General features: G+C 45.2%; 1 protein-coding gene across 1 annotated transcript in view; it reads right to left on the bottom strand.

Annotated features, from left to right (window-relative positions):
• Positions 1–21,020, bottom strand: part of INTS1 (integrator complex subunit 1) — a 625,364-nt gene that overhangs the window by 151,601 nt on the left and 452,743 nt on the right. Inside the window, exons 34-35 of the mRNA XM_085629257.1 lie at positions 14,733–14,913; positions 14,404–14,527 (exon numbers count right to left, since the gene is read on the bottom strand). Of these exons, the coding sequence (XP_085485383.1) occupies positions 14,404–14,527; positions 14,733–14,913 (305 nt within the window). The remainder of the gene's footprint in view (positions 1–14,403; positions 14,528–14,732; positions 14,914–21,020) is intronic.

Genomic DNA, 21,020 nt, shown 5'->3' with positions numbered 1-21,020 from the left:
TTTCGGCTCCGAAGAGTGCGAGTTCGAACTCTTGGGGAGTGGCTTCTTGGTCGGCTCAGAGTGTGTTTTCGGTGCTGGCGAGTCGGTACTTGTTGTTTTCGGTGTCGAGGGCTTTGAGGTGGAAGAAGCGGTCGACACAGAGGAGGAGGGCAGTTTCTTTTTCGGTGCCGAAGATTGAGTTTCGGCACCGGACGCAGGCTGACTCGAGCCCTAGTCGCCTGAAGGCTTGGTAGGCTTCTTTGCCGGGCCCGAGGGCGGGACGTGGAAAGTGGTGTGTCAGTGTGCACCTGGGCCAGAAGCCGAAGGTGTGACCGAAGCCTTTTTTGTATGGAGGGGGTCGAGGTCGACGTCTTTACTTATGACCCTCTGCACGGAGTGATTTCTTCGGCGTCGGAGTCATCGGCTTCGGAAGTGCTGACAAGGCCTTCTTCAATCCGCTCCGGCTCCGGTACATCGACGCCCTCTTGGAAGATGTCGTCGGAGATTGCTGTCGACGAGTGAGCCATGGTCCTCCGAGCTTGCCGATCCCGAATGGTCTTCTTGGAGCGGAAAGAGGCACAAGCTGGACAGTCTCTGGCCTTGTGCTCCGATGACAAGCAGAGGTTACACACCTCATGCAGATAGGTGTGGGGAAACTTCGACCCACATCGAGGACACTTTTTGAATGGTGTCCTTTCTATAAGCCAGATGCTAAGGCCCAGGTAGGCCCGAAGGCCTTCGTTGACGACCGGAATCGAAGACTTCGACTTGGAGAGATGCACGACGAGTAGGGTTCGTGATCGAGACAATACCTTAGAAAGGGTGAAGGATTGCGCGGCGAAATGGAATCAGTAACGGTTCTGAAGTGGAGCGCAAGAAACACATCCGAGCCCGATGGCAGAAAAACACAATCTGAGGATGGAGCCGATGCCCATGCGCACTATGATCCAAAGGAGGAGTCACCTACCTCGTGAATTCCAAAGACTTTCCAGGACAAACACAAGTGCAAACATCCGGGCCCAACACCAGATGGAGATCTATGCTAAGTGTGTGATCTGCAGCTCATATGCCTTGAACACAGATTTTTGTACATTCACGACAAGCACATTTTAATTTTTACTGAAAAAATATTGTATTATTCAAAAGTTGTTAAACAATGACAAACCAACGGCTTGTGAATTAGCTAAAATCTAAGACAACAGCCATTTACAGAGAAAAGTGAATAGGGAACATATTTGTGGTCAATACACAAGATAAATTGTTGTCTTGCAGCTTATTGACCAAAGCTGTGCACTGCTCCTAGACCAAGGGCTGAGAGGATAGTATTTGCAGGTTGAGTTGTGCACACAGTACTCCTTCAGATGTCTATGAAGGGAACTTTTTGGAAAAGGCAACCCAAGCCACTTTGGTTTTGGCAGACTGAGTGGACACATATTTGCAGATGTACATGATCCATCCAAATAACATCAATGTTTGGTACAGGACTTTATGCACAATAGAATGATGACCTAAGAAGCTGTTTTTTGCAAATCACAAAGGTGATGAAAAGCTGAACAGAGCACCAAGATACTTGACATTACTGAGGAAAAATCGACGTATTGGATTTTTATTAAAGGTGTGAAATACCTCTTCAACCTAGAGACAGAGAGAGAAGGTTGAAAGACACATTATAGCTAAGTCCTTCTCCTGAGTGCCAATTCTTTGGTTCAGCAGGTGGGGTCCTTCATTAGCACAGGTTCAACAGTGTTCTGAAGAGGGTAAGCAGGGGTGTGACTTATGTCTGGCACTAGCTTGTGGGTGGGGTGACTCCCTAACCAACAGAGAACAAGTTCCCAGGGGAAACCCTACCCACTTTGGCATCATTTCCTTGGGGGTGGTCCTAAACAAACTCATAGTGCCCTGCTCTGCCAAAAACCAACATGGCGGAATCTTTCTTCCCTTGGTCAGAGATCTGGGCACACCCCTGAGGTGTGTCTAGGGAAATGAGGAACTCCCACAGAAAATCCAGTTCTGGGACAGAGCTTCCACCTACTGGCATTGGTGCCACTCTGGGTACTTGTTAGGGGCAGGCCTAGGTGTAAGTTACATCTGTGTGTGACACAGGCGGCTCCTAAGAAGCTTGTACAGTTGGCGGTCACATCTCCTAGACCATCCGGTCAGGAGGAAGTCACACTTCTGACAAGGCCTTTTGTTGCTTTTCCAGGGAGCCTTTCACACCTTCCAGCAGGCTGACAGGTGACAGTTGGGGATTATCTCTGAAAGGGATACTAGAGGCATTAGGCAGAAAAATACCAACTTTCTAAAACTGGCATTTTCAAAATAGTAATTTTAAATTCGACTTTACAATCAGTTTTGATTTTAAATTACTATTAATTTGAGTGGTTGAACCATGGGTTTAGCTATTCCCAAACTGAAATTATACATTATAAAAAGAGTTATAATGTAACCAAGTGCTTTTCCATGGGAGAGCTACGACTTGCCACAGTGATAAACTGCTTTGGAGATTTTTCCTTTTAATACCATGCATCCTCCCCTATGGGCATTTAAGGCCTACTTTAGGGGTGACTTTTAAGTATTAAAAAGTAAAATTTAGGTCTGATAAAAAGGTTATTTTATGGTCTTAAAACTGCCATGCTAGTCAGCAGTGGCAGGCCTAGAGGCATATTTTCACTAAGTCACTGTAGTGGTGGCACAATCGGTGATGCATTCCACTGGTGACATTTAACTTACAGGCCCTGGGCACACAGAGTACCATTTACTAGGGACCAGGGGCGGTTACTCCATGTGGGCGAAGAAGCGTCGCCACACTGCTTTCTCGCAGAGTGAGAAGCAAAAACATAAAATTATTTATAAGTACCATTTTGTTTCTGCTTCTCGCACTGCAGGAAAGCAGAAGGGTTTGGATGGGGACGGGTGGGCGGTCCTGCTCTAGGGCAGGGGAGGAGTGACTTACCCACCCTGAGGGCTCAGACTGTTTGGTCGGCCCCAGGGCTGACCAAACCAGTCATATGCACTTTCCCTTTTCTCCATGTAGGCTGCATGCAGCCTACATGGAGAAAATGGCCTCCCCATAGACGTCTGTGTTGTTGGCGTCCTAACCAATCACAATGCTGCCATTGCAGCGTTGTGATTGGCTTAGGGGAGGGGAGGGAGGCTGCCTGCTTTCTGTGAGAAGCAGAGAGAGAAGCAGACGCGACGCGGGACCAGACGGGCCGGCGAAGGTAAGTTAAATCTTTTTTTTTTTAAACCCCAACCCCTCGCGACACCCTGCCCGCGCAACCAGCAAGTCATGCCGGCCGCGACTGCTAGGGACTTATATCTAGGTTAAATATGTCAGTCAGTTATGAGCCAATTGCACAATTGGGTCAGAGCAGATACACTGGGAGCTGGATGCCAGTGCCCCAGTGCTCAGAGTCCATAAACCAGCACGAAATCTAGCAAAGAGGGGGCAGTAAATATGGGAGTGATCCTGCAAAAAGGACCTTTACTCACAGATGACTTCTACCTAGCTAGATTCAGAAAGTCCTTAAAGATCTAGCAAATATTATAGATCTACTACACTAATGCATTACATAACATAGGCTGCACCCGAAAACATCACCAGATGATAGGAATTGGTCTTTGCATGTCTAGAAAAGGATAAAATCATCCTCTTAGCAGGATATATCATCCAAATACTCCTTTATTATGATTACCAATGCTCCTGCTTCATGACTAGAGACTTCATGCATGCCTGGATCTTTATAGAGAGGCCTATGCCCAGGATGCGAGGTCTTTGATTAACATTATTTTCAGCTCACACATCGTGGCGATGAAGACTAAGAATTTATTATCTTTTTGAAACCATTTGGAAGCAATGTGACACATGCCACAGTGCAGCCTGAAGATGGCTTTTGATGGCATTACCATTTGCCTACCACAAGAACAGGCAACTGGACTAACCGATCATGCCAGACCACTCCAATTGCTTTATGTCTCTGAACATGCAGGAAGGCAGTGGCATCAAGGAGGCTCCTATCACCATTAGCAATGGGCTCAAGGTTCACAGAAAAAGATGGAGTCATCCTGGGCTGCCCTGGATAAGTTGTAGAGAAACAAAGACAAAAAATCCATACAGTTAGCTTTTATCTATAATATTTTATTAAAGACGTTAATATCACCCCATATGATGTTGGAGCGCAGATTTCAAAACACCGGGCTGTCTGAACTTATTTCAGTATATAAGATTTCATGTGGAAAAATAGATTTAACTGACAAATGAACAATCTCTACAAGCTTGAAATAACGACTGCGCTGTACCTTCCACATCACACCTATTGCAAACGCTGCTCACACATGGACAGGGTAGACATGCCGTAACAGCCATTTACACCTATTTTGGACTGGAAATCCACCCGCACTGACAACACTCCGTGAGTACTGGGAGGCAGAGCTGTCCAACCCCGTTTCTGACAAGCAATGGACGCAATGTCTTAACCACCCAAAAACTATCTCGACCAACGCCAGACTGAAGTATACCCAATTTAATTACTTACATCATACTTATCTCACACCCCATAGATTGGCACGTATGTATACCAATACTGTCGATATATGCCCCAGGTGCCGGGACCAGAGAGCCACATTCACACATATGGTATGGACCTTTACCGGCATCCAGGACTGATGTAGCCGCTACACTCACGGAGGCAGCAGACACCCAGGGGAGGTTGAGCCTATTAATTTCCAACTGGGCATTCCGAAACGCAGCGCTTGTCGTAAAGGTCTGAATACATTTTTAGACCTAGCCTTGGGCCTCGCCAAACGTAGAATAGCCATGGCATGGGAAGCGCCACTGGGTCCCAACATAAATTCGTGGATGCTTGATCTCCGCAGGGCTCTGGAATACACGAACCAGCTGGCGACTGCAGTGCGAGCGTCAGCAACCCACGACTGGATCCCACCCAATGGCAAGACTACATGACATTGACTGAGGCCAAATTGTCCACAACACACCCTCCCTCTTAGACCCGATTACCAGGATAGGACCCTTGGCTTCTTCAGGTTCACGAGACCCACACTGACCAATATACATACACGTCCATGGCTATCAGACAAGCTGGCCCTCTGCGTGTCTCTCCTCTTTTTTCTTTGCCTTTCCCCCTCGCTCCCACCCCCCAATCTTGACGCATTTACCACCAGCAGACCACTACACCCAATCAGCTACAAAGATGCCGATAGGAGGCAGAACACATACTCAACTGTTAAATAGAGTCAGTAACTTTCACTGATTAAAATGTGCAAATAAATTCAGATAGCCAGTGGATGAGAGCACTGGGTAATAAATAATAAATGTATACATACATCGAGGAGTCTATACATTATATGCACTCCTGACAGTTATGATTCAGGAGTGCAAATCTATCCACCACCCTGTGCTATTTGAAGAAATAGGTTACTTCCATCCTCACTCTTAGTGAGGCGCAACTCTGTACTCCATCCTTATTCCATTGTGTTACAAAGCCTGAGCTGTGGTGGGCAGCGGCTGAAATCACAGAGTCAGGATGTGAAGATATTAGGTGAATCCATGCTCCCCAAATGTACTAAAGAAGAGACTGCTTTATCTCATTGGTGGGGGGTGCTCCCACTAATAGTACAAGTCACCCCCCTTTTTTGCCACCATGGTTAGTGTTGCAATCTTAGTATAAGTGTCCTGGGTTGGTATGTTCCACCTCCCCCTCCCTGTCCTGCAAATGGTACGACCCTGTGGAGTTGAACTTAGAATGTTGATGCTGATGCTTTCATTGTTGTGAGAGCGGATGGCCAGAATAAAGACTTTTGGACTTACCTAACTCGAGTTGCAGTTTCTTTTGAATTCAACACTGGCGACGAGCTGTGAAGGGGGCAGCTGGCCATCTCCCCTCTGTGTATTCTCTCTGAGCAGAAGACAGATTGTGGCTCAACATCAGGAAATTTCTCTTCTGTGACCATCTTGTTATCACGCATCTTGGGTGCTGTGCTGCGAGCCTTCTCGTTTAGTCCAGGCAAGCGCCTGGTGTAATTTGAGGCTTTTGGAATTTTTTGGGAACCTGCGGACGTAAGTAGATCCTGCACGCATATCCCAATCGTGGTGGAAGACCGTTGTCTGTGGAGTCATCCTTGCTCAAGTGGAGGTGGAATGCACATTGGCCACATTCCAGTCAGCTGATACCGGAGGACGCTGGAGTGAGGAGAATTCGCATTCGGACCCTCCCTGCTTTTAACGGAAGCTTCTGAGGAGGCCGAGTGGTCCATGAATGTGTAAGTGCAGCCACGTCCCAGTCAGAGGCTAGCTGCGGAGGTCCAGTTCTGCGGACGAGGTCGGTCTCCCGTTCTGTGGAGAGTGCAGGGTGCGCAGCCGTGTTCCAGTTGGTATTCTCTGCTGTGGGCTGGTGTTTCTGTCGAAGGCGGACATCCTGTGAGGCAATTTCCTCTCAGAAGGGCCGGCGCGCCAGCTTCTGAGGGCCGTGCTGCTACGAGGGAAGTTCGAGTGCATCCTGGGGGTCCGGCGCTCCTGTCGATGAGGCAATTTCCTCTCAGAAGGGCCGGCGCGCCAGCTTCTGAGGGCCGTGCTGCTACGAGGAAAGTTCGAGTGCATCCTAGGGGTCCGGCGCTCCAGCCGTGTGTGGGCCGTCAAACGCATACTTCACAAGAGGAATGAACGCGTCGTATGCAGTGGCGGTACAGTGAGTCTACTCGGCGCGAATCCTGTGGAAAGCCTGTACCTGACATCTCAGCTGCATCAGAGCGGTAGTGTGTGTACTGAGGAGAGTTCACGCAACTATTCTGGTGTTACAGTGAAGGAGACAGTCGGGGCACCAATCGATGCTGGGGACATGTCAAGATTTGGCGCAGCTAAGTAAAATTAATGTTGGGGGACATCCTGGGCCACTTAATCTGAGCATAATTGTGGGATAGCGGTTTTCTTGAAGTGAATTTTGTGGACTTCAACGTGGAGACGTGTCAGTGAGCTATCTGGGGTATTCCAGGAGGGTTTTGCAGTTCTGCGCCTGTGCAGTGTGTTTAGGGAGAGTGCTTTATTTTACTGTGAAACTCTTACGCAGTCTATTTACGATGGGCACGCCAGGCATGAGTCAACCCTGTCTTTTTTAAATGACTGTGGGGATCCAGAAATTCACTGGAAAGATTGGGCTAAGCTTTTTGAATCATATTTAATTGCCATGGGTGGTGAGAAGTTCTCAGCATTGCAGAAACAGCACATTCTCCTGCATAATTTGGGCGTTCATGGGCGCAAAGTATACGAAACTCTCCCTGAACCTGAATTGGAAGATGAGGATGAGGGTGATGTATTTGATGTCACATTGATGAAGCTTGAAACACATTTTGGAGATAAGATCAACGTAGTTCTGGAACGTCATAAGTTTTTCAGCAGGGTGCAAGGGAAGTGTGAGTCGATCAGTAACTACATTGCAGCTCTAAGGGGTCTTACTCAGCTGTGTGAGTTTGGGGATCTAAATGACTCACTCATACGAGACCAATTAGTTAGGTGTACAAACAATAGCAGGGTACAAGAAAAACTTCTGGCAAAAAATCCTACCTTGAAGGATGCAGTGGTGATTGCTCAATCCATTGAACATACCCCGAAATGTGTAAAAGAAATGAAAGTTAGAGATGAAATAGTAGCATCAGTACAAGTGGAGGAGCAGAGTAAGGATGTACTTAAGTTATCAGACAAATGGAGCAATAAAGATGTTCAAGTCCATAAATCAAACAAGGAAATGCATAATTAAAAATGTTTTAGATGTGGCAGTAGCAAACATCTTGTGAATAATCCGATTTGTACAGCTAGAGGCGTCTTGTGTAAAAAATGTAACAGGAGGGGACATCTAGCAAGGGTGTGCAGAGAAGGGGTAAGCAACACTGTTAGTGTGGTTAGTACTTGCGAGGAATCTCATGCAAAGTATGTTTTCCGAGTAAGAAGTACTGCTGCGGGTGGGAAACAAAACTATCCTAAATGTGTTGTACAATTCAATAGCAGACCGCTGGAAGTTTTTGCAGATTCGTTTTCTCCTTTCACGTTAGTAAATGTGCATGATTTTGAGGAGTCACTGGGCGGGTCCAGAGAAGAATTAGAGTCGCCCGATATCACACCAGAAGGATACACGAGAGATCCCATTCCCCTGGTTGGCATGTTGAGTAGTCAAATTGATTTCAGAGGAAGGACCACAGTGGGGAATGTGTACATCATAGAGAGAGGTGCCAATCTTCTTGGATGGCAACATCAAAGAGAGCTGGGAATTATTTTAGATCCCAATAAAGAGGACCAGGTCATTATGGTTGACAGATCCAGTAGCGAGAGAGATCTACAGGATACGATCCCTGAACTTTTCACTGAGAATCTGGGCAAGTGTTGTAATCTATGTTTCAGTTACATGTTGGTATGGTCCGCACACCCCTCCGTTTGTGCCACTTGGTACGGCCCGCGAGAGGTGACAGTAGAACGTTGGCACCAGAGCCTTAGTTCTGGAGAGCGGATGACAGGAAATAAAGTTCGAGCTTACCTTGTCCAGATTGCCTCACGTGTCTTCATTGAACTACAACAGCAAGTTACGAGATTTCCAGCATAAAATTAAAATCAGACAGGGTGCCAAACCTGTGGTTCACAAAACACGGTCAGTACCTTTCCACCTTAGAGAGCAACTTAAGATGGAGTTAGATAAACTGTGTGAGATAGGAGTCATACAACCCATTGAAGCAACAGAATGGCTTGCGCCTTTGGTTTTGGCATCTAAGGGAAATGGTAAAGGTATTCGTCTATGTGTGGACCTTCGTTCCTTAAATGAGAATATTTGGGTAGAGAGATTTCCTCTCCCCAATATAAATGAGATGATAAGTACCATGGGCAAGGCTTGTTTTTTTTCAGTAATCGATCTGTCCAGGGCCTACCATCAGGTGGAGCTGCATCCTGAGTCGAGACCGTTGACGGCATTCACTTCGCCTTTCGGGGCATTTATGTTTGCAAGGATGCCGTTTGGGCTCGCCTCAGCGGCCTCAGTTTTTCAAAAAATAATGCAGCAGGTGCTTAAGGGTGTCAAGAACACTCTCTGTTTCCAGGACAACATTCTAATGTATGGGGAGACAGAGGAAGAACATGATGTCACCCTCAATGCAGTGTGTCGTAGACTATCTGATGCAGGGTTAACGGTACAGCTAGACAAGTGTAAGATTAAGGTCACGTCAGTCGACTATTTGGGGCACACCATCTCCAAAGATGGGTTTAGACCCAAGCACAGCTTAATTCAGGCAGTCAGGGATGCCCCGCATCCATCGAACAAGGAGGAGCTAAAATCGTTCCTGGGGTTGGTGGAGTACATGTCTAAATTTGTCAAAAATTTTGCGGATTTGTGTGTTGGTTTACGTGACCTTCTAAAGAAAAGCACTGCATTTGTTTGGGAGAAAGAACACAGCGAAATGGTTGAAGTGACAAAACAAAGCATTTTGGATTCACCAGCACTGGGGTCGTTTGATCCCAAAAGGAGAACCATTTTGACCACGGATGCATCAAGCAAGGGATTGGGGGCTATGTTATCCCAAAAAGGAGAAGGGGAAGAAAGAGTCATAGCTTTTGCATCCCGCACCTTGAGTGAGTCAGAATGTAACTACTCAGTCATTGAAAGGGAGGCGCTGGCTTGCTTTTGGGCGGTACATCATTTAAAAATTTTTTTGTGGGGAACAAAGTTTACTATTCATACGGACCACAAACCTTTAACTTTTATGTTTTCGCCTAGACAGGCACAAAACGTGTCTCCAAGGATAAGCTAGTGGGTTTTAGGGCTAGAAAACTTCTGCTTCAAAGTTGAGTACTTACCAGGTCCAGAAAATGTCATTGCAGATTGCCTATCAAGGTTGCCACTCAAAGATACACCAAGTGAGGAAGCACTAGATGTACCCATTTTAGCAGTGCATCTACCCTCTCTAACGGATGCAGAGTGGGACAAGGGCATGAAGGAAGATAAGGCCATGGACATGTTAAAAGATCTCATTGTCAAAGGGTGGCCAGAGAAGATCTCAGAAGTTCCCGACCAGGTTAGAGACTTCTGGGAGGTGAGATTGGAACTCTCTTTCATGTCTGGTCACATGCATCGGGGGGACAAAATCATTCCACCCGAAGGGTTGAGGAACAAGATTATAGATTTGGCCCATGAAGGACATTTGGGTAGGAGCCTCACTAAAAACAAAGTGCGGAGCTGTTTTTGGTTCCCTAAAATGGATTCCAAGGTAGAACTTAAAGTAAAAGAGTGTGTCAGTTGTGCGAGAAGCGACAAGAGCAAAGTTATTCACAAAGCTCCATTGGCTCCTGTCAGTGTGCCAGTGATTCCATGGACTAAACTGGCCATGGACATTGTGGGCCCTATGGAAATTCTAGGGCCTCAGAAGAGGTTCATGTTCGTTCTGGTGGATTACACCTCCCATTGGGTAAACTTTAAGTTTACGTCGTCCACCACAACGAACAGTCTTATCTCATTTCTTAAGAACATCTTTGTGTATGAAGGCATCCCTGCCACCCTTGTAACTGACAATGGAGTGCAGTTCGTTTCGGAGACGATGAAAGAATTTTTGGAGGAACACAACATAAAGCATGAAAGAACTGCTCTCTATTGTCCCAAGGCTAACGGGTTGGTAGAAAGGGTGAATCGCATGATCAAGGAACACATACAGCTAGCCATCACCAATGGGTTCAATGTGGAGGATTCAGTGAGAGAGTCCATTTGGGCATATCACACCACGCCCAATGGGGTCACGGGGATATCCCCTTTTGTTTTTCTCAGAGGAAGGGAACCCAGCACCAAAATCAATCCGAGATGGTTGGGTGGGGGTAAGAGTGTGGTACCTGACTTAAGCCAAAGTGAAGAGAGAGTTGAGGCACATCAACAGAAATACAAGTTGAGGTATGACGAGAAACATGGAGCAAAAGATATGGAGGTAAAAGCAAACTCTCCTGTTTGGATCAAAAAACCTGGCAAAGTGCAACCAGGATTGAGTAAGTATGGGGTACCTCTTAGGGTGGAAAAAGCAGGTAGAAGCATAGTCCGTTTGGAAAATGGACAAACATGGAGCAAGGACAGAGTTGTGAACACTACGTGAATTATTGTTCCTAGTTGTATTCCCTTCAGGGGGAGATGTGTTGCAATCTTAGTAAAAGTGTCCTGGGTTGGTATGTTCCACCTCCCCCTCCCTGTCCTGCAAATGGTACGACCCTGGGGAGTTGAACTTAGAATGTTGATGCTGATGCTTTCATTGTTGTGAGAGCGGATGGCCAGAATAAAGACTTTTGGACTTACCTAACTCGAGTCGCAGTTTCTAAAACAATGTCGTCAGGTAGGTGCTCAATTCAACATCTAAAAACATGCCACGTCCAAAGGGAGTACCCAAAGGCTTTGTCCTCCCTCCCATCCTTTTCAACCTCTACCTGGAATCTCTGGGCTCTCTCCTTAAAGAGCACATTACTTACCTTTGGTAACATCTTATCTGGTAGAGACTCTATCTAGCCACAGATTCCTTACCTTAGAATGATCCCCAGGCGTCAGACTGGATCCGGACATTTTCAAGAGCAATACCCGTGCACGCTGGTAGGTGGTGTCGTTCAGCTCCGTGTGGCATTGTCAGCACTGGAAGTGACGCACACGGGCCTTTATAAGCGCCACCTCAGCACGCTGACGTCAGTTTCTTTTTGCAAAGTTCCAAAGCAGGAGTGTGGACCCACAAAGAAAACTGACCACTAGTGTGTAAGACTAGGGGGCCCTGAAAGGCAAACAACCCTGTCCCTAGAAATCCGGTCACAGAATGAAGAGGACGGTGGGTCAGTAAGGAATCAGTGGCTAGATAGAGACTCTACCAGACAAGGCATTACCGAAGGCAAGTAACTTGACTTCTAGCTGCAGATTCCTTACCTTAGAATAGATACCCAAGCGATTTCTCCCCAGAGGTGGGTCTGCGAAACCGTTCCACAATAAAAAGCTCTGCAGGATTAAACAATCATAGTGCTCGTCATCACGGACCGGACTGTCCAGGCTGTAGCGCCTGGTGAATACGTGCAGAGAAGCCCACCTTGCTGCCTGGCAGATGCCTAGTACTGGAACTCTAGGTGCTAACGCAGTGGTCGCTGCCTTGGCTCTGGTGTAATGAGCATGCAAGCCAGCTGGAGGTTGCCTCTTGGCCAATGCGTAACAGATTTTAATGCAGAGCATGATCCATCGGGAGATTGTCTGTTTCTGCACAGCCTTTCCCTTCTTCACTCCAACATACCCTACAAAGACTTGATCGTCCACCCAGAACGTTTTAGTGCGGTCAAGGTAGAACGACAAAGCTCTTTTTGGGTCCAGTCGGTGAAGTGGCTCCTCTTTCTTAGAGGGATGTGGCAGAGTGTAAAAGGTAGGCAGGGTGATGGACTGGCCTACATGAAAGGCAGTGACAACTTTCATCACGAAGGAAGCTCTATTGAGAAGAACCAGCTTGTCTTGGAAGATGCTTAGATATGAAGGCTTAAATGACAAAACCTAAAGCTCACTCACCCGCCAGGCAGATGTTTTTGCCACTAGGAGGGCCATCTTAATGGTGAGGAACCTGACAGTGTGCAGTGGCTCAAAGGGAGCACTTATCACAAAGGTGAGTACTAGATTAAAGTCCCAAAGAGGCATGATAAAGAGTGAAGGAGGAAACGTGTTGCAGACCTTTCAAAAACCTGTTCACAACAGGGGATTTGAAAAGGGAAGGTTGTTCTGGCAACCACAGAAAGGCTGAGATGGCAGAAAGATAGCCCTTTAAGGTGCCCATAGCAGAGCCCTGCTGGGCAAGAGAAAGGATAAGTAGGAGGACCTGAGAAAGGGGAGCAGAAAGAGAGTGAGCCTGTTTCTCTGCACACCATGCGACAAATCCGCCCCAACGGAAGGCATATACTGTCTTGGTAGAGTGATGCCTGGCAGCCAAGATAATATTGCAGACTTTGGGTGGGAGGTCAAGAGCTGTCTAATTTCGCCACTCAATCTCCACACATGAAGACAGAGCGTTCAATCAATCAATCAGGAATTTGTATAGGGAGGCTACTCTCCCCTGATGGTCTCAATGCACAGGGGGTGGGAGGGAGTGTTGGGTTCAGACGAAGAGCCAGGTCTTGAGGTCCTCCCTGAATTGGGTCAACGACTTAGATTGCCTGAGGTGGAGGGGCAGGGTGTTCCAGCTTTTGGCAGCGTGGTAGGAGAAGGACCTTTCTCCGGTTCTGGTCCTGTGGATCTGTTGGGAAGAGGCCAGGGCGAGGTGTGTGGAATGCAAGTCGGTGATTCAGGTATTCTGGTCCTGCGTCATGGAGAGCTCTGTAGGCACGTGTGAGAAGCTTGAAGATGATTCTCTTGTTGATTGGAAGCAAGTGGAGTTGTCAGAGGTGTTATGTTATGTGGCTGCAGCGGAAGATGTCGAGGACGAGTCTGGCTGCAGCTTTTTGAACGTTCCGTAGTTTCCTGAGCTGTTTCTGGGTGACGCCCAAATAAAGTGCGTTGCCATAGTCAAGTCTGCTGATGATGAGGGCATGGGTGACGGTCTTTCTGGATTCTGTGGGGATCCATCTCAATGTCTTTCGGAGCAGGCGGAGCGTGTGGAAGCAGGATGAGGATACTGAGTTGAGAAATTAAGAACGTTATGGCAATGCTTCAAAGGCTGAGGCTTCAGCATGCCTTAAGGATCATTGAAACCAAACGTCACAGGTTACGATTTTTTCTTGATAGATAGGCAGCCCTTGGAAATACAGTAGGCATCATGTACCACACACTGTGCCAAAGATTCTGATTCTCTTCACCAGTAGCACACAGGTTAACAAGCCACTTCTATCTTATTCATTCTTCCTGCATTTTAGTTTGTTTGTTACCAACCTAATTCCCATGGGATCACCAAGATTATCATTGTTCTTGTTCAATCTGTGGTGATCAGGTGATCATGGAGACCACTTTTTGTACGCTGCCTTCGTGTTCATGTGAAAAAAAGAAACCCATTCGGCTATCACATCAGGACTCTAATGGCGAAGAACGATTCAGCATGTGAATATTTAAAAGAAGCATTACAGGAGAATGGGAAACAGTATGGATACTTGCATATTGTTAAAATGTATGTAACACATACATTTTGATTAATAAAGAGGTACTCTGCTAGCACTTCCAACTGTGAGTACTTCTCACTGAAAAGACAGTAAAGATTCAGGTAAGTAATGCTTTTACCTTTTAATCAGCTAAGCACACCTCAGTGATATGGAAAACATTTAGGTGCATGCGTTCACAATATTCTTTAAGTGTGCAGAAAATGATGCCCTCAACACACTACAGGATGTCCACATTAAATTAGAAATGGTCAAACATTCACTGATTATATTGTAGGCAGCAGATGTTCAGCAAACTGTACCTTGTTCAAGGAGAATAATAATCTCTGTTGAATATCCGGGCATATCCCGATCACCTCAGGATCCAGTAAGTCCAACCAGTCAATTAGGAGACCAGAAGAATGTCCCATTAGGGTTGCATCAATACTGGAAAGAGAAAGCAAGAGACAACTACATTAAAGCAAAAACAAGTACAAAAGTCTTATGTTAAAATATCCACAGCCCCTATAGCCCTAGGCAGAGGCAATACCCTTAGCTGGCTCTTCTGAGTACTCAACTGGATCCTTCCTCTCTTATGTTGATAAGTACTACGTTGCATTGTCAAAGTTGGGTCAAACCTCTCCCCACTTACCAAGCACTATCATTTTCCTTCTTCACCTTGCTCTCCTCTTTTTCCTGAAGCAGTAAAGAACTAACTACTGCAACCGGACCAGAAGCAGGAAACCTAGAAGCAGTCTCTATGGTGATCGAGAGTAGGACAGTCAGCAGCTCCTCCAGGTAAGGCGACTTTGCTTCAATCAACCCCTGAAGAACTAAAGGAAACAAATTGATAAAAAGAAAGAATACATCTTCAGCATGTGCCACAGCCAAAATACCTCACTTATAAACCATAACTTAATTCATACATGAAGCAGAGCTATACCCATTTGTGGGATCTCAGAACACTTATTTCAAAGGGAAACATTTCTGCTGAACATATCATTTAAACAGATGTATATCTAAGGACAGCATGGTCTGTGTTTTTATCCATTAAAATATAAGATCAGCAGATATCTGTGTGGGTTAACCCCTTATGCAAACGTAACTATATTTAGATTACAGGAAACCACTGCCTTGGAAAATGTATCACTTCTATGTATAGCTAGAACTACACGGAGTTCAGGATGTACGGTAAATATTGGGAACCTATCTATGATTATTTTGAGAGATAATCCACAATTATTTGATTATTGTACTTCTTTTCTGATGCAGGAAGAAAGTTCTATAAGTTATTGATAACCTCTGTAAGCGGATATCTGGATTGGAGTTCAAATGTAGGGGACACATCCATACCTAGCTTGATGTTTTATCCTCATCAGTAGGTGCCAGCTGATATACGGCTTGCAAAAATCTGTGAATGGGATAACCCCGCCCCGCAGCCACAGGTCACCTACTTTTGCGATTCCAAAAAGATTCCACTTGTGTAAACCCGACTGACTAAGTACCCACAGGGTTCAGTCGCACAGTATCCCATAGGGGAGTGGCCCAAGTGATCCTGTCCCACCACTACAGAGAACACAACGATAGTAACAGCTGTGGGGATCGGGAAGGATGTGGGACAGCTCCCCCTATAGAGTGTCCTGAGGTGGCCTTCCAGCTGCATGGCATATCGGTTCATACGGTAGGCCAGCTCCGAGTCCGTAAGATAAACGCAAGGGTTGATGTCTGCTAGTTGCGCTGCCCAATAATAATTTCGTATATCTGGCAGAGCAGTACCCCTATAGTACTAGTTCTGGGTTAGTATCTTAGTAGCTTTCTGTGCGGGACCCACTCCCAAAATAGCGTGCACATTTCACGAACTACAGCATGAAAATAGGAGGCTAGAATCAGGTAAGGCATATTAAGAAGTGCATATAGGGATCAGGTCAATGCCATCATTTTGAATAAGGCGGCCCTTCTCCAATGCTCAACATCTCTCTGAAGACGCGCCAATGGGGGCTTCAGGTTATTAGTGTGGAAAACACTCGGTTCCGCAGTGATATATATTCCCAAATAGAGGAACCCTACACAGCCATGAGGGTGGCACAGCCATCGGGGCATCCCAGCAGAGGAGGTAAATCAGGGATTTCTCCCAATTGATATACCCAATATCTAAGGTAGAGAGTGAAAACGTGTGTGATTCTGTCAAGGGTGTTTAACATTCTTCCACTTTTTATGGATGGGTCTGTTCGCAGCATACTAAAATTTAGGATTGCAGATGAGAAAGACACTGGTTGTCTGTGTGACCAATGATCTATACAGACTCGCATGCTACTTTTATTCCTCTGTGACCTTGATCAAGTACGTAAGAGAAAGTTTCTGTGCCCAGTTCTACATTGACTAGGCATCAGGATCTGTGGAGTGGCACTGGTTTGTCAACTGGCTATGAATTCACCATTGATGAATTCTCCTCAATTAATATTTCTATGGGTTGATATGAGGCCGAGACTATTTGGAACAACATTATATATATGGAGTCACAGCTGATTATAGAAGTTCTTTTTAATACACATTAGAACCCTTAGAAGTTATCACATTTTATAACAGGGAAGGAAAATTATACTGCGAAGTTTGTTGATTCTATAACATAAATTAGTATGCTAATTTGTATCATTTCTTTATTTCTATTGCTTGATGTGATAATTGTGTCACTGTAGGACAAAAGATGGATATGATCAAAATAAACTGTTTTAAAGAAGGAGATAACATTATTCAAGCAACTGGGCCGATATTCATTTTAGTCGATGTTTTAACACCAAACATAAGGATAGTGGTGGCATATAGACAGCTGCCTCACAAGACTGATATTCTGTATTGTTATTACAGAGCAGAGAGCTGCCTAGGTTATATACAGTGTTTTGTAATGACAAGCAGTTATTTCTGATGTACCAGATCGATTATACATCTTTTCATTCTCTTGTCCTCGACTGAGGTTGGAGGATTGTTTATTATCAGACTAGTCCCATGAAGGAGCACGAAGAATACAAGTACACTTTCCCTGCCACCTTGGTACACTCATTGCTATTCATGAACAGAACATAAAACAAGCTGATTCCCCCACACTAGGAGGCACATAATCCAGAATAATGCACAACAAAAGTGAGAAAGGAAACCTAACCAAATAGGTTTCACAGAGAGAGACTTGATCACTTGTGTCTCTGTTCTGCAGTCATCAACTAAACAAAAAAGTTAGTTACCGTCAGTAATGTTCTTTCTGGTGGATACTCGAGCTAACCGCAGATTATTCACCTTGTGATATCTTCAGGTGCCAGACTGGATCCGGAAAATTCGAACCAGTGCTATTGTACACGCCAGAAGGGGCCATAGGACTCCATGTCAATGCCATTCTGCCAGAAGTGGAGAACTGAGCTGCATTTAAGTGCCCCATCCATTAGGGCTGACGTCAGTTTGTTTCATGAACTCTTCTGCGCCCTCAGATGTAGAGCCTCTCAGCAGATTCAACAAACCAGTGTGCAGATTTCTAGCATGGGATCTTTTTAGATAAAGAGCTCACACCAAAGAAAGTGAGGTGGGAGGGTGGTGGGGAATGTGGAGTTAGATAGATTATCCAACAGGAAAAACTTTAACAAAGTTAAGTAAGGAGTATGTTACTTACCCTGTAAGCATCTATTTGTAGCGTTTAGTGCTGCAGATTCACATGCTATGCATACTCCTGCCATCTAGTGTTGAGCTCGGACTCTACAAGTTGTTTTTCTCTAGGAGGTTTTATGATGGCATTGTATTGGCGTTGCTCCTCTCCCTCGATGTACTGTGCATGTTCAGTGGCTCCTTTGTTAGATAATGTTTTTTCCCCTTATCATAAATGGAGTGAGAATAAACTCTGCTAGGTTAGAATTTGCTGTTGAACATGCTATATTTGCGTGTATTCTTCTCACCATCTAATACCTGCCGGGGAGGAGGGAGGGTGCATGTGAATCTGCAGCACTACACGCTACGAATAGATGCTTACAGGGTAAGTAACATACTCCATTCATGTTGGCTGCAGATACACATGCAATGCATTGACTGTAAAGCAGTATCCTACTCGTGGTGGCTTTAGGCATGAGAAGGTGCGTTTGTTTGAAATAATGTCTGAAGGACTGTTTGTCCAACTAGAGCTTGTGGTCTTGCTTTAACATCCACACAATAATGTTTTGTAATTGTATGTGGGTTCATCCATGTTGCAGCTTTGCAACAGTCACTAAGAGAGATATTTCCCAAAAAGTCATGTTTGCTCCTTTTCTACATGTGGAATGAGCCCTTGGCATAATTGTCAATGTTAGTTTTGCTTTAGAGTAACAGATTTGGATCCATTTAACAATCGATCTTGCTATTCCTGCTTTTGAAATTGCCTTTCCTTTATGTGGATTTGAAAACAAAACAAATAGTTGTTGTGTTTTCCTGAAGGGTTTTGTACATTCCAAGTAGTACAGAAGTGTCTGTTAAACATCAATTGTATGAAAAGCACGCTGTGCGATATAACTTTAGGTAAGAACTTTGGGTTTGCATTTAAACGCACTTTGTCTGGTAACACTTGGAAATATGGTTCTTCCACAGTGAGTGCATGTATTTCACTAACCCTTCGTAGAGATGTCATTGCTACAAGGAAGGCCACCTTCGATGTTAAAAATTGTATTTGACAGTTATGTCGTGGTTCAAATGGTGGCCCCATAAGTCATGTTAGAACAATGTTTAGGTTCCACGCGGGTACTGGAGGAGTACGTGATGGAATGTCTCATTTTAATCCTTTCATGAAGGCTTTGATGACAGGAATACGGAAAAGCGATTGATGTTTTGTAGGTATGCCACAATGACTGCTAAATGTAAGCCTATTGAGGTATATGCCAAATGTGCCTTTTGTAAATATAACAAGTTACAGACTAGTTCTTGTTCTGTTGGTGAAGAAGGGTTGATGTTTAAGGACACAGTAGTGGGAAAAATGTTTCAATTTTGCTGCATAGCAAGCCCTTGTAGTTGATCTCTGGCCTCCTTTAGAATAGGCGTGAATTCTGGAGGTAGATTCAATTATCCCGACTCTATGATCTCAGGAGCCGGATTGCGAGATTGAGCTTCTGTGTATTGGGATGTCTCACCCTACCTCCGTTGTAAGTGAGAAGATTTGAATAGTTGGCTAGCTTTTTGTGAGGTGCTAGGGATAGCTCTAGGAGTGTTGTGTACCACGGCTGTCCAGCCCATGTGGGAGCAATGAGTATTAGGGTCTTTGAAGTCTTCCTGAATTATCTGACCATGTATGGAACGAGTGGGAGAGGAGGAAAAGTGTAAACAAATTTCCCTGAGCAGTTCCTCCATAGAGCATTCCTTTTGCATTGTGGGTATCTGGATGTGATGCTTTGGCATTTTAAGCTTTCGGCTGTAGCAAATAGGTCTATTGTAGGGATTCCCCACCGGTGGAAGTATTGTTGCAGTAATGGAGTGTATATTTCCCACTCGTGAACTTGTTGCTGTGTCCTACTGAGGAGGTCCGCAATGGAGTTCTTCCGCCCTGGTATATATTGTGCCAGGAGGAGCATTTTGTGTGTTGTTTGCCCATTTTCATATTGTCTGTGCTAGTTGTGACAGTTGTATGGAATGGCCCGCCTCCCTTTTTAGGATGTAATACATTGCAGTTATATTGGCTGTTCATAGAAGGACATTTTTCCCTGTAATGTTTTTTAGGAATCCTTTGAGAGACATATAGATGGCTAGAAGCTCCAGCATGTTGATGTGCATTGTCTGTTGTTGTGAGGTCCAGTGTCCCTGAACCGTAATGCCCTTCATATGAACACCACACCCCATGAGTGAATCATTGGTGGGATTGTCACCTGTGGACTGGGTCCTTGAAGGCTCTTCCCTTTAGTATGTTTGAGGTGTTCCACCATTGTAGTGTCTGATAGACCTAGGGTGAAGCCAACACTAGATCTTCATGTTCTCCCCCGCATGTGATCATTGCGATGCTATAATACTCTTGGACATGTCTTGTGTGTAGTAGTGCATGTGGCACTATCGCTATGCATGATGCCATCATCCCTAATAGGCACATTACTGTTTTCACTGGCGGGTAACAATGTGGATGAAAAAAAACTGTTGGTTCTAGAGATTGAGAACCCTTTGGGGATTGGGGTAAGTTGTTCCCAATATTGAATTGAGTATCGCTCCTAGGTATGGTTGTACCTGGATTGGTTGGAGATGTGATTTTGTTGCATTGATTGTGAAGCCCAATTAGTGAAGTAGGTTGATCGTGTTTTTGAGTGTCTATTAGGCATTTGTCTTTATTTGTACTCTTTATCAGCTAAGCGTTGAGACAGGGAAAGGCTTGTATGTTTTCTCTTCTTAATTTTGCTGTTACTACAGCTAAGCATTTAGTTAATGTCCTTGGGACTGTTGTTACCCCAAACGGTAGCACCTTGAATTGGGAATGACCGGAATGTGGAAGTATGCGTCCTTCAGGCCTGATGCAGTCAAGAAGTCACCCTTTTGTAGTAGTGGTATTACATCTTGCAATGTGACCATATGGAAGTGTTCGGGTAGTATGTATCGATTGAGCGGTAGCAGGTCCAGAATGGGCCGTAGTGAGCTGTCTTTCTTTGGTATGAAGAAATAAAAGGAGTAGACTCCTTAGTTGTGATGTTTGAGTGGGACTAGTTCTATGGCCCCTTTTATTAGTAATGCCTTTACGTCTTCCTTTAGCAGATGTAGATGTTGTGGATTTAACATCTGCTGTTTTGGAGGGATATTTGGTGGCTATTGAGTTAGTTCTAGGCAATATCCCTGCCTGAGTTCTAGGCAATATCCCTGCCTGATTATTTGTAGTACCTATTGATCTGAAGTGACGTTTGGCTACAAGCGGTGAAAACTATTGTAGCCTTCCCCCCTACAGGGGTTTTGTGCTCAGGGGCGAAGT

The sequence above is a fragment of the Triturus cristatus genome, chromosome 10 (assembly GCF_964204655.1).
Source record: "Triturus cristatus chromosome 10, aTriCri1.1, whole genome shotgun sequence".
NCBI lineage: Eukaryota > Metazoa > Chordata > Amphibia > Caudata > Salamandridae > Triturus > Triturus cristatus.
Note: the sequence above shows the minus strand (reverse complement) of the source record. Positions and strands in the feature narration are given on the sequence as shown.